This window comes from Amphiura filiformis, unplaced genomic scaffold (genome assembly GCF_039555335.1).
Source record: "Amphiura filiformis unplaced genomic scaffold, Afil_fr2py scaffold_47, whole genome shotgun sequence".
In the NCBI taxonomy this organism is placed as follows: domain Eukaryota; kingdom Metazoa; phylum Echinodermata; class Ophiuroidea; order Amphilepidida; family Amphiuridae; genus Amphiura; species Amphiura filiformis.
Genome location: NW_027305511.1, coordinates 684,511 through 699,377, shown reverse-complemented (window position 1 = coordinate 699,377; position 14,867 = coordinate 684,511). Strand labels below are relative to the sequence as shown.

Sequence of the window (14,867 nt, the reverse complement as noted above, 5' to 3'; positions counted from 1 at the left end):
AGGATAAGCAAAATCAATATCAGATTATGTGAAACAAACTCGATACCAGATTCGACTAAACAAAGGCAATACCAGATAAAGCTAAACAAAATCAATACATGATTAGCTAGGCAAAATTAATACCAGATTGGATTGAACAAAATCAATAACAGATTATGCTAGACAAAATCAATATCAGATTATGCAAAACAAAAGCGATAAAATAGAAAGCTAAACAAAACCATTACCAGATTAGGCTAAACAAAATCAGATCCAGATTAGGTCAAATAAAATCAATACCAGATTAGAATAAACAAAATCAATCCCGGATTAGGCTAGACAAAATTAATACAGGATTAGTCTAATTAAAATTAATACCAGATTTATCACACCAAAATCAGTTCCAAATTGTTTAAATAATCAATACCAGAAGAGTTCAACCAAAATCAAATCTAGATTGGGGCGAACAAAATCAATGCCAGATTGGGCTAAACAAAATTAATACCAGATGAGGCTAATCAAAATTAATACCAGATGAGGCTAAACAAAATTAATACTAGATGAGGCTAAACAAAATTAATACCAAAATATGCTAAGCAACATCAACACCAGATTAGGCTAAATAAAATCAATACCATATTACGCTAAATAAAATAAATATGATAGTAGACAAGACAGACAAAAAGCATTACCATATTAAGCTAAACAAAATCAATACTTGATAAAGCAACATTGATTAGTTTCCTCAAAAGGGTGCTGTTCCTTTCCTTCCCGAGACCGTCAAGAACAGAACTTTCTGCATATACCATTTTTGATTACCGGATGTGGCTAGACGAAATCAATACCAGATGAGGCTAAATAAAATAAAAAACACATTAGATTAAACTCAATCAATACCAGATTCGACTAGACAAAGTTAATGCCATATCAGGCCGGCTCAAACAAAATACCAGATTAGGCTACATAAAATAATACCATTATAAGTTAACAAAATCAATGCCAGATTAGGATGAACAAAATCAATACCAGGTTAAACTATACAAATCCAATACCAGATTAGCTGAACTAAATTAATACCAGTTTATGCCAGACAAAGTTAATACCAGATTAGCTGAAGTATATCAACTCCAGATTCTGCTAGACGAAATCAATGTCAGATTAGCTAAACTAAATAAATGTGAGATTATGCTATACAAAATACATACCAGATTAGGATAAACAAAATCAATACCAGAGTAGGCTAAACAAAATCAATACCAGATTATGCTAAACAAAATAATAACCAGATTAAGCCCAACAAAATCAATATCATATTAAGCCCAACAAAATCAATATCAGATTAGGCTAAACAAAATCAACGTGAGATTATGCTAAACAAAATACATACCAGATTAGGCTAAACAAAATCAATACCAGATTATGCTAAACAAAATCAATATCAGATTAGGCTAAATCAACAGAGGTTATCCGTGTTCTATAAGCTTCATATCCAATCAACGACTTGTTTACGACTTTCAAAAGAAGTACCTGCATGTGCAACCATGCCTCTTTCAAAATATCCCGCCAAAGTCATGCAAGTAACTCCGAGGTCGTGCATTGAATTGGTTTGAATGAGGAATACTACGGGAACCAGTGCCTTTTGTTGGAAGTCACACATGAGTGAAGTAGATAACCTCTATACCAGATTAGGGTAGACAAAGTCAATACCAGATTAGGGTAAACAAAATTAATTTTGTTTAAAACTATACCAATGCATTCATTTTTGATTTGTTACCAAAAAAAACACCTATAATGGTCAAATGCTTAAAAATTCTCTGATTTTGACAAAGGAAGTGTGAAAACGTTCGTTAATTTGATATAACAATTCAAATGAAGCATAGTTTGCACATCTAAGTTAAACCTTAGTAATACGAACCCTTTAACGTAGGGCAATTCTCTTTTATGTATGACATTTAACCTTTAACCTCAGGAATTGGTTCACTGACCAACCAAACGATGCAGGAGGTGATCAAGACTGTGGCTTCATGCGTGTAGCTGATGAAGAATGGGCTGATCAAGATTGTGACGGTACTAATTTTCGCTACATCTGCCAAAAATGTAAGTAAATGAATTTAAAAATGGGAAAATCCGATTTTATTATAAACTCTAACAAATCCAATCAAAATTTCACTCAACCCTAATTAGACATGGCAAAATTGTTGTTAAAAGATGATGGTCCGATTTCATCCCTTCATACGTATGAAATTTCGTGTCAGTATTCAATCCCCTTAATAAGTAAGACCCAAACATGCACGGATTTCAAGACCCATTAAACTTTGTTATGGAAAAAGTGCATTAACCCATATTATACCACATTTTTGGATCAAGTTACCTTTTGCTGTTTATTTCAAATTATTAAAGGCAAGGTTATTATAACAGAAACTGTTTTTGTTTTTACAAATATTTCTTTTTGATTGTCAATCAATTTGGCTGTCATTAAAATAAGGGATGTTGTATCAACATTTGGTGTAGGCCTTTTTGACTTGGAATTTTGTTGGTGGCAGGGTATTTTGTTCCAATGTATAGGAATGATGGGTGCATTTATTGGAGCGTGGTGGGCTTATTTTCTGATCCTGCTGCAACAGACGTTTTGTTTTTGGTTCTCCGAAGAGATTGTTGATTGTCTGCTGCGACTTATGGTTCTTCTGCAAAAAGTCTTTGTTTGAGACTTTGTTCGCATTATTGTCATCTTCTAGCGGGAGGCACTAGTCACGCTACAGACCTTTTTAGTAAACACATCCAAAAAAGAAAGTCTCCAGTAGTTCCATCCCCATTTAATCAGAGTCTGATGAGTTTATGGCAACATAATTTATATAATTGTTTTCTAGACACTTTCCTTCAAAGGTTGATACCAAATTTGATATCAAAAGTTTAATCATCGTGAGCATAGAAACCGTTGTTTGGAAATTCGCGCAATTTTAAAAATGACATAGGGAATTGTATCACGTAGCAGAGCTAGCGTGAGTGCCAAGAATTACGTCGCCTGAATAGGCCGGCAGGTTAAAGGTTTACCCATGCATGTCAAAATGCAAATCAAATACCCCGCTCTTTCAATTGTGCGCAGGCAAGTGTGCAATGATTCCTGTACGGGTTGCTTCAGGCCACATAATAAGCTCATACCATGCATTGGATTTTGCGTGGTCATTTCGTAGTTTGTCATTTTTAAAATTGCACGAATTTCCAAACAACGGCTCCAATGCTCATGATGATTAAACTTTTTATATCAAATTTGGTATCAACGTTTGAAGGAAAGTGTATAGAAAACTATTATATAAATTATTTTGCCATAAACTCATCAGACTCTGATTAAATGGGGATGGAACTACTGGAGACTTCCTTTTTTGGCTGTGTTTATTTCCCGTAGACGCGTCTAACGCAAAACTATTATTACGCCGGCAAAAAGGACTTTTTTTTCTTGTTCTCAGCAGCTGTTTTTGGTTGTCCTCTGCGATTTTCTGTTCTTTCCTTATTGACCTCTTTCTCAGTGGCAGACGCTGCGTACATTTAAGCCGCTGTGTAGGACGTAGGGTGAAAATAAACCGATGCGTCTGTCGCAACGGCAAAGCACCTGCAAAAACGTACGTATCTCAGCCTTAAAGGTCAAAATATAGTCTGACGTTTTACGGGCGTTTTTCAATTGCGTCCGACTTTGCGTTTTTGGCTGTCCGTCACGATTTTTTGTTGTCTGTTGACATCTTCAGTTGTTACCGCTGAAATGATCAGCTTTGTTTGTGGCTTTGTTGTCTGGTTGACGTCTTCCGCAGCGGTATATACTGTGTCCGCTGTGGAATATGATACGGAAAATTATCCCCTGCCTATCTAGCAACGTCAAAGCGGTCAACAGACGTCCGACTATATTTTGACTTTAAGGGCCACTATATAGTCCGACGTTTATGTGGGCGTTTTGCCGTTCAAAAGGCCCGAGCAATAGTAATGTCCGCAAAAAGGTCGGTATACGAGACCTTAAAAGGCTACTATATAGTCCGACCAGCGAGGTAAATAAGGATAGAGCTGATGAGTCGTCTGCTCAAGATTGCCTGCGCAAATTGGTTGGTTGTTTAAAGTTTTTTTTATCATAATGTTGGTTGGGTTAACGTTGTTGGTTGGGTTAACGATGGTAAAATAACGTTGAATCAACAAATTTACGTAAAAAAACCTTTCATATACAACCATCCAACCAACATTATACAACGTTCCAACTTTGTATTGAAGTCATTTTGCAGACGTGCCCACTGGGTTGGGCTACCACCTAAGGTAATGTAATGCTGAGTTAAATAAAGTATTTTCTTCAAAATGGTCAAATATGTAGCAATAATTAGTTTCGGTTTAATAATCGGTTCCAAGTAGTTTTCGATCGCAGTTTTGCAATATTACAATTTACACAATCTTGTACCTTTGTTTTAAGCAGCTCAGCCTGAACCATGTAGCTATCAGGACCCACTGGTTGATGCAAAGGTATATGTAGGATCATGTGATGAAAACGCCGGAGCATCAGAACTGGACAGCATCAAGAGGAATATGCAGTGTACCCCGGATGTATCCAGTAGTGAAATCAGTAGTGGCTCTATTCCTACCTCCTGGGTACTTAGACAGTGCAATAACTACCAGGGTCAGTACGTGTACATTGTTAAGGAAGGTCTTACGGCTCCGCTAAGGCTATGTGAAATTGAAGTATGGGGAAAAGAAGGTAAGCGACTCTAAAGCTAATGTTTTCTCTTTACCATCTGCAAATGCTATATCAGTGATATCAGTGTTGGCTATAAGCCGAAATGTTCATAGGTCATTTGAGCCCACAGGTGTCAAACTCTGCGGTCTCGGGCTAAAAGTTCTATTTTTTACACATATTCAAGTTTTAAACAGTGTAAGACGTCAGACTCCATAGGCCTGGACATATGGGCACATTTGCACGAGAAGCGCACGAAATTTTATCAATTTTTGTCACTTCGATGGCGAATAGCAGATAAATGTTTTGTTGTTGTGCACATTATATCGCAATGGTTTCAGCATACTAACGAAAGCTATATTACTATTTATCGTCCCTATATGTAATAAGTTCCAGTGGCAACAATTGTAGGTTTTTACCCGATGCATGTTTGATTTTTGTGTGTTTACTTATATATTTCTTTGTTTGTTTTCTATCAGTTGATGATGCTGACAAACCACAAGTGGGCTTTGTCCGAGATCTTCTGTCAGATCTAGAAGCAACCCTCGCTGACGGTAGTCCTTATGAGGCCACGGTGAGAAAAAGTGGCGGTAGTGCTTCAAATAAGGACGAAGTCTGTTGCTCTTTCGGTAGGCAATTTTGAATATAGGTTAACTTTAAATATACAGGTGTCCCTATCAGTACCGACGAAATCACTCCTACAGTGCAACCTATTAACCTTTGTTTACGTTTGGTTGAAATTTATTGATAAAATGTCACTTTAAAAGTTAAGATGTTTGGATTTGTCATTATTTTGAACTTTATACGTAGAACATGGATACCCGTGCACTAAGTTTGACTTCACGATTCAATCAATCAATCAATCAATCAATCAATCTTTATTTTCATCAATCTCATACAAATAGTATAGCATACGTATATACAATTATTGTGTATTAACAAGATTTGATGAAGGTAGGTACATCACAAAGCCGAGGCCTGATAACGTACCACCTTTAACTAACAAATAATTATGATTTAATCAGAAAATACATTGTGGACATCAGTTATATTTTTAATGAGGTGTTCCAATAAACATAAGATTTGTTTTACTGGCATTCAAGGATAACTTGTTACACTTAAACCAGTTAACAATATCCTTTAACTCTTTATTCATATTGTCACGAAGCCTTTGAATATTGTTATCAGAAAGAAAAACAGTTGTGTCATCTGCAAATTATATAAGCGATAGAAGTTTGAATGTTCTGCTAATTTAATTCATATATATAATTAATAGTAGTGGCCCCAAGAAGGAGCTCTGAGGCACCCCACAATTCACACTGGTGTAAGATGATTTTGCAGAATTAAAAGATACATATTGTTTACGGTTTATACAGTACACCACGAAAACCATTTTGTAATAAGATGTCATGAGCAATAGTATCAAAGGCCTTTGAATGGTCCATGAAGATACTTGCAGTATACATATTTTCATCAATAGCCTTGTTTGTATCTTTAATTAAGTCTAATACAGCCATATACATAGAATGTTTATGGCGAAATCCATATTGCCTATATATTGTACAGTAATTCTTTGGCATTTAAAGTTACTACATCTTTCATGAACAATTCTTTAAAGAATTTTGGAAAAATAAGGCAACACAGATACTGGTCCATAATTACCAAATGACTGTGGAGAGTCTTTCTGATATGTGACCGTCCACGGCGAATGAGCCGTAAATTCCTCCCCCGGTCAATTTTGTTTTATTTCGTGTTTAAAAAATAAACATCATAAACTTAAAAATGGTATAACATTTGACTTCAAACGATATCCAGAAGCGGGGTTATGGTTTGTTAAACTTTGCTCCTTCAACAAAATTATAGCTTTTTACGTTTTTACATGTGTCTCTTTTTCCACATTGTTGGCAATAAATATCAAACAGTCATAATTGGCGGTCATTTCAAATCATCCCCAAGTCAACGAGGTTTAAGAAAGTTCTCTCATTGTTAATTGTTGGTTATGCATACCTGTACAAAATACAATGCCTGGTAACCCACCACTTGAACAGGATTTAGCAATATAAGCAAACAAAGACCAGAGCTATTAAAAGTTCTATAGCCATCTAAGGTAGAAGCTTATTATCCACTTCAACAATAGGATTATTGATTAGTTTTGACTATCGAAATGAGACGGATGTCGGGCCAGCTTAAGTTACCGATGAATACGACCTTCGGACACATTTTACACCGTAACTCGGAATACAATTTAGGGAATTTACGGCTCATTTGTGCTGCCGGGTCACATATATAGGAAAGCTTGCTTGGGTCTAATATTATTTTGTTGTTTATTAATTCTCATACGGGTGCAAACTGTGTCACCTGTTCGTCCAATATAATTGTAATTACATGTCATAACTTAAACAAGGCTTTTACTTTTGCAGTTCATGCCTTTCTTTATCCTAAATGACACGCCATTTTTAATGTGAAGCTATAGGGTCAATACGCCTATTCTCGGTCACACGCCTATTCTCGGTCAGTTAGCATATTGAACAACCGCTGACGATCGTTGCTTTAATTTCAGCCGTGTCTTCCGAACGAATCATTTAGCCGTACCGGTACAGGTTTTGGTGACTTTTTAATATCACGGCAGCACAGTTCACCTGAAATGATAGATTTTGAGATTGTATGGTGACCTGAAATATCGGCATTTAAAAAAAATAATGACGTCATTTAAGAGGTGATATTGTAATATAATCAGTGATGCGAAATTGTACATGCATTTTAAAGCTGTAATTTTAACAAGTTGATCCATCTGCATCGTAAATAACACAATAGCAAATGATTGGTGTTGTGTTTATGTAAATTCCCATAGAAACAGGGGTGTCCGAGAATAGGCATACGAATTCCGTTGGCATTCCTATTCTCGGTCAGCGTTCCCTAGTATGAGCTATGTTGACATTGTTGTTTCCATGTGTCCTACAAATGATCATGCATGAGTACATGAGAAGTGTTGCATTTTGCTCTGCAGGCTTAAATTAGGCTTTTATATAGCCATTTGTCGAATACAAATGAGCGAGGAGAAATTATTTGTGACCGCCCGCCCCCTCCCCCTCTACCCCTTGCCCCTTGCCCGATCCCCTGCCCTGTCGTATTTTCGAGCTTTTTCGGTCCGAAAAATTGGGTCAACAATGTCACATTTCTGTCGGCAAAAATGGTTCCTGCCCTGGACCGAGAAAGGCGCTATAACTGACTTGCGCAGATAACATGTATCTCCTCGGGCCTACACGTGCTATTAGCGCAATTTTGTCATTACTTTATATACATGTTAGCACAAATAGCACCGCTATTTTCATGGGTGTGCTATTTGTGCAATTGACAGTGTTATTTTTGTGAGGACTTAGAAAAAAACCATTAGGGACATTAAAAATAGCTTTAAATGTTAATATTAGCACAGTTATCATGGTTATGCTATTTTTGAGTTCTCCTATTACTTGGAGGGTGTTATCAGCGCTGTTGTGCTATTCTTATGGTTATACCTTATAGCGTGCTATTAGCGCTATGGTGCTATTCTTAAAATGGTTAGGCCTTATAGCGTGCTATTAGTGCTATTGTGCTCTGGAAATTGTTTTGGCCTTAGGGGGCATATAGCGCGTTATTATCGCAATAATGTTATTTTTGAATTATTATACACTTGGAGGGGTGCTATTAGCGCTATTGTGCTATTCTTAAAATGACCTAGACCTTATAGCGTGCTATTAGCGCTATGGTGCTATTCTTCAAGTGGGCACAACACTAAATCCTTCCGCATTTGGTGTAACCTTGTATAGTTCCGGTTAAAACTAGCGCCTGAGCAAAATGTATCAGCCTCTCGTGGGTACTAAATTCAAGTGAATCGTGCTTGTTTTTATGGGAACAACAGAGTAGGACCTCAACATTAAAAATCTATTCAAAAATGTTTCAAATCGATTGTGAATTAGTGACAGGCTGTCGGAATAATATCAAGGCCGGAACTGGTAAGAAGGCGAAATTGTCGGCTGAAATTCGTGAGCCACCCCCCCGTAGTTACGCCACTGATCGATCTGCAGTGGTATTGAGTTTTGGTGATTTGTATGTCCCCTACCCCTTAATATTGTTATTATTTTATGTTGCTACACATGGAAATTAACCCTTTTTGGTTTAATTGCTTTTAAAATAATTACTAGAAAGTTAGAACAACCAATTAGCTACATATTGATACCAAAATTAATTCATTTTCATCAGCAAAACTTGAGTTTTTCGTGATTCGTATGTCCCCTATCCCTTAATATTGTCATATTTTACGATGTTAGACATGGAATATTAACATTTTCGTATATTTTGTGTCTATCTAGCTGACAACTAATGGTTTAATTGCTTTTAAAATAATACTAGAAAGTTGGAACTATCAATTAGCTACATATTGTTACCAAAATGAATTCATTTTCATCAGTAAGACCTGTGATGGTGATTTGTATGCCCCCTTACCCCTTAATATTGTCATATTTTACGCTTCTACACTTGAAAAATGGATTTTTTTAAAACATTTTTAAGTCTATACAGCTAACAACTAATGGTCATTTTGCTTTAAAAGATTACAAGAACCAAATAGCTATGTATTGATGCCAAAATGAATAAATTATAATGAATAAACATCGAGTTGTGTTGGATTGTACGTCCCCTACCCCTTAATATTGTCATATTTTACACTGTTACACATTTGAAAATTAACATTTTTTCACACTTTATGTAGACCTGATGGTTTTTCTGTTAAAAATAATACTGGAAAGTTTAAACAATCAATTAGCTACATGTTGATACCAAAATGAATTCATTATTATGAGTAAAGGTTGAGTTATGGTGGTTTTTATTTCCCCTAACCCTTAATACATGTATGTACGTCATCCACCAGTGGATTTGACATGCCCCTCCGCAGAAAATAGTGGATGTTCTGCGCTCGGGGCGCAGAGAATCCACTGTCGGAGTTCTGCGCTCTGAAAATAAAATAATAGATTTTCGTATTATAATAACGGCGGATCATTGCTGCGCTCGGGCGCAGAACATCCATTAGTCGGAGTAACTGCGCTCAAAATGAATTCAAAATAATAGATTTTCTTATAATAACGGTGGATCATTTCTGCGCTCGGGCGCAGAACATCCACATTCGGAGTTCATGCGCATGAATGCAGTCCCTTATGTAACGGTGGATCATTTTCGGGTTAAGAATCCATATAGTAACTGCGCTCGGAAGTAAAATAACAGATTTTCGTATTATAATAACGGTGGATCATTTTTTCGGGCGCAGAACATCCAAGTCGGAGTTCTGCGCCCGGGCGCAGTCCCTTATATGTAACGGTGGATCAAACTGCGCTCGGGCGCAGAACATCCACTGTTGGAGGAACTGCGCTCTATAGTGAATTATTTGCTTATTTTATTAATAAAATGCAATATGCATGCGTATAATAACTAATAATTTCTTATTATATAAAAATAATATGCATGCTTATCATACTAAACTCCGAGAAGTTAATTGCTATTAGTATAACCGAATTGACAGCAAATAATATATTTTCTTATTATAATAACGGTGGATCATTTCTGCGCTCGGGCGCAGAACATCCACTTTGATTTTTGCTGGAAGTAAAATTTAGATTTTCTTATTAGGCCATTATTTCTTATTAATAAATATACAGTATAATAATGAGTATTAGGCTATATTAACTATAACCCAAATTGACAGCAAAATAATTTTTCATAATGAAATTACGGCTGATCATTACTGCGCTCGGGCGCAGAAAATCCATACCGGAGCTTTTGGAAGTCAAATAAATTATTTTAATTTTATTAATAAAATACAATATGCATGCGGAAGCTCCGACAGTGGATTTTCTGCGCCCGAGCGCAGCAATGATCCGCCGTAATTTTCACTACGACAATGTAGAATTTTGCATTCAATCGGGAGGTATAATAGGGCTAATATTAGTTATTATACGCACATAAAATTATTAATATAGGCCTAATAAGAAAATGTATTATTTTGCTTCCGAGCGCTATCAACTCCGACAGTGGATGTTCTGCAGCGAGTGATGAATGATCCAATTGCTAATAAGAAAATTTATGATATGCTTCGAGCGCAGTTACTCCAACAGTGCAACAGTGTTGAGTAGCGCAGCAATGATCCACCGTTACATATAAGGGTTGCGCCCGGGCGCATCAACTCCGACAGTGGATGTTCTGCGCCCAGCGCAGCAATGATCCACCGTTATTATAATACGAAAATCTATTATTTTACTTCCGAGCGCAGCAACTCCGACAGTGGATTCTCTGCGCCCGAGCGCAGCAATGATCCACCGTTACATATAAGGGACTGCGCCCGGGCGCAACAACTCCGACAGTGGATGTTCTGCGCCCGAGCGCAGAAATGATCCACCGTTTATATTATAATACGAAAATCTATTATTTTACTTCCGAGCGCAGCAACTCCGACAGTGGATGTTCTGCGCCCGAGCGCAGCAATGATCCACCGTTACATATAAGGGACTGCGCCCGCGCGCAGCAACTCCAACAGTGGATGTTCTGCGCCCGAGCGCAGCAATGATCCACCGTTATTATAATACGAAAATCTATTATTTTGCTTCCGAGCGCAGCAACTCCGACAGTGGATTCTCTGCGCCCCGAGCGCAGAACATCCACTACCGGAAGTTCTGCGGAGGGGCGCAGGAGCTCCACTGGTGGATGACGTACATAACTCCTTAATAATACCATATTTGACATGGTTATACATGAAAAATTAACCTTTTCTCACATTTTATGTCTATCTACCTGAAAAATAATGTTTGTTTTGCTTTAAAATAATACTAAAACATTTGAACAATCAATTAGCTACATATTAATTCCAAAATGAATTCATTATCATGAGTTCCTGACAAGCAGTGGTTGATCTCACCCGCACATATAAACATTCAAAATATTACATGAATGGTAACTTATCAAACAAATTTTGTTAATGGAACTTATATAGTTCAGCTGAGTGACTTACAGACTTGACATTTAATATGGAATATTTTTTCGCGAAATTCCAAGACTGGTCTGGAAGGGGTCTGCATTAACCGCACGGGCTAAATATTAATTGGGCTTGTCGGGAGATGGTATAAAACTATTGTTTGACAGAAAATATGCTTTCCATTAGTATACATGATGGCGCTTATAATGTAGTGAATTGGCCAACACTGGCGGATTTAAGGATACTGAATTTGATTTTTGTGGGGGTAAAATTTCTGAATTTGAACAACATTATTCTGATATTATCCAGTTAAATGAGGTTTGAGGCGATATTTACTAAACCTAAATGCCAATATTGTTCGTCAGAACTGAATTCACTTGTAATCCATCAGTTTTGAAAGTGGGAGGAGCTTTAAAAAATATGGCTCTTAAAAGCGGTATGCACTCGGAAAGTATGAATGGTCCCCAGGGGTCAAATGTTATAAATTATTGTACAAAAAACAAACATCGTGAGTTCATTGGACAGTCAGGAATCCGTGCAGTTGTTTTTGTACCGTAGGTTTATAACATTTGACCCCAGGGGCCATTCAAACTTTCTGAGTACGTACCACTTTTAAAAGCCCTATTTTGAAGCCCCTCCCATGTTGTGTATTTCAGCTGTGATGAATGCCAATTGCTGACGAAGTTTATGATATGTCACCTCAAACCCCTATAAAGTTGATAATAACAGAACAATGTTGCATAAAGTCCGAAATTGTGTCCCCAACAAAGCTCAAATTCAGCTTGCCTAAATCCGCCATTTTAGGTAAATTCGCTACATTATGAGCACCATAATATAAACTTATGGAAAGCACATTTTCTATCAAATAATTATTTTACACCATCTCCCGACACAACCCAGTTAATATTTAGCCCGTGCGGTTTATGCAGACCCCTTGCAGACCAGTCTTGGAGTTTTGCGAAAAAATATTCCATATTAAATGTCAAGTCTGTATTAAGACACGTAAAACACCCCAACTCCGAACCCTATACACACCCACCCCCACACCCACACCCACATACACACCCCACCTACCCCAAACCTACACAACACAAACCAACATACACGCAAACATGCACTTATATAAATATTTGACCAGAACATCAATGTTGTCTAGATATGCTTGATATTAAAAACAGAATTAAAAAATGGAGCTTAATTAATTTTAAAAATAGAAATTGGCACAATAGTAAAATTTGAAGCCAGTGCCATAAAAACACCCACCCTACGCATTGTTGTGAAAAATCTGATTTTCCACTAGCGTATGGACTGGCCATTTCCAATCATCATCTAATGAAACCTAGGTTTGCTTTCAAATAATACTAGAAAGTTAGAACAATCAATTAGCTACATAGTCATACCAAAATAAATTCATTATTATAAGTAAAAGTTGAGTTATGGGAATTTATATCTCCCCTACCCCTTAATTTTGCCCTACGTCCATATATAAAATGACCTGTAAAAAAGTGTTACCACAATTTGAGACCACTACCTACCTAGCAGTGATCTAGAGGGTCCATACTAACTACCTATGGTGTCAAGCCTTGTATGTAGTGAGGGGTGAACGAACTCCTTATTTAGGGCCCTGAGTGATCTTGCTCCTAGAGTAGTCGGGCTTGCCACCGCATTCCGCTGTGCGCTCCCACAAAATAGGACCACCTCGTACCCCGATCGGCTAGTACGAAAATTTTTGCCAATAAACCGTTTTGAAAGGATCGCTCCTTGTCAATATATCTGAGAATACTGCACACGTATTTTATTATGGGTTTAAGTTATCAAAACCGCATCATACCGATCAACCAGGCTTCCAAAAGAGAATGACCGAGAATAGGTATAGAAAAACTATACGGTGACCGAGAATCGGTGTTTAGTGACCGAGAATAGGCGTTGTCGTCGACTTTGACCTTTTGACCTTGTACTTCCAATACAAGTTCCGTCTGGTAATTGATGGAAGATGTCATGCAGGGTATGTTAAACGGGGTGTTGTGTGGAATGCACGTCATATAGCTAACTTTTATAATCATTTACGCAAGAAATAGAGCGTGTTGTTTCTTAAGTGACCGAGAATAGGTGTATATTATGACTACATTTACTGGAGGTAATCTTCATTGTGATAATAAGAAATGCTGTGTGATATTACCCTACAGCGGTAACATCTTTGACAGATCTCAACAACATGGCTACCAAGGCAAGCGTTCTAGTAGATGAGACTGACGACTTTGATGATACAGGTGTACCTTACGGTGGCCCCTATGAATTCACTAAAGCCAGTAGTGCTGACATACCGATACCACTAGGAGTTACTGTGCACAATGATTTCTGTCCAGCTCCTGATGAGCAGTTTGGTTATCAAATAAATCTCCTTGATTCAGCTTGTGCAGTTGCTGATCCATCTGTACCAACTTACGGGACGACTCTATTTGTCATTGAAAACGACGACGGTAGGTATAACTGTAATAGATATAACGTATATCTAACTTTCATTAAACTTGTAAATAGACATGATGTACAGATAACGTTTAGACTTAAGTAGACATCATACTTTTTTTAAATAAACATCTCAACCACCTGTAAAAATAGCCCAGAAAACAATAAAACACCGGTCAATTTAATGTAATAAGGTCCAGATTTGAAAATTACAAAAACACTCAGATATCATTACACAGATTTCCTTCCAATACAAAATCAATACAATTTACTGCAACTTTTAAATCTTGGGTTACATTAATTTAAATGCACGCTGTGACGTCAATATTTAGTCAATATTGTTACAAATGAGGTGTCAAAATGTGCAGAAATAGATACTGCTTCCAACGCATTTTACAGATTTGTAATACAATCACCCGTTTTTGAATAATAGTCATTATTTAAGGGGGGGTTAGTTACTTTTTTTGAGATGTTTAGATAAGAAGTACACATAAGTTTTAGATAAATTATTAAACTTTTATGTTTGCTTAGAATATTTTAAATATAAAGTATATATAGTTAAGGGGTGTCATGATTGTTATAATTTTAAGACATACTTTTAAGTGCTCTCATGAAAGCACATTTAAGGGCATTCGGAATATAAGAAATGTCCTTCTGATATCAGATTTTTTAATTCGCGATATAATTCAAATCAGGCAAGTTGACAGCTTTTGAAGTCTGAAA

The 14,867-nt window shown here is 36.9% G+C and overlaps 1 protein-coding gene across 1 annotated transcript in view; it reads left to right on the top strand.

Annotated features, from left to right (window-relative positions):
- LOC140144271 (uncharacterized) overlaps positions 1-14,867 on the top strand; it is an 87,520-nt gene that overhangs the window by 54,862 nt on the left and 17,791 nt on the right. Inside the window, exons 14-17 of the mRNA XM_072166089.1 lie at positions 1,949-2,076; positions 4,427-4,705; positions 5,161-5,310; positions 13,865-14,158. Of these exons, the coding sequence (XP_072022190.1) occupies positions 1,949-2,076; positions 4,427-4,705; positions 5,161-5,310; positions 13,865-14,158 (851 nt within the window). The remainder of the gene's footprint in view (positions 1-1,948; positions 2,077-4,426; positions 4,706-5,160; positions 5,311-13,864; positions 14,159-14,867) is intronic.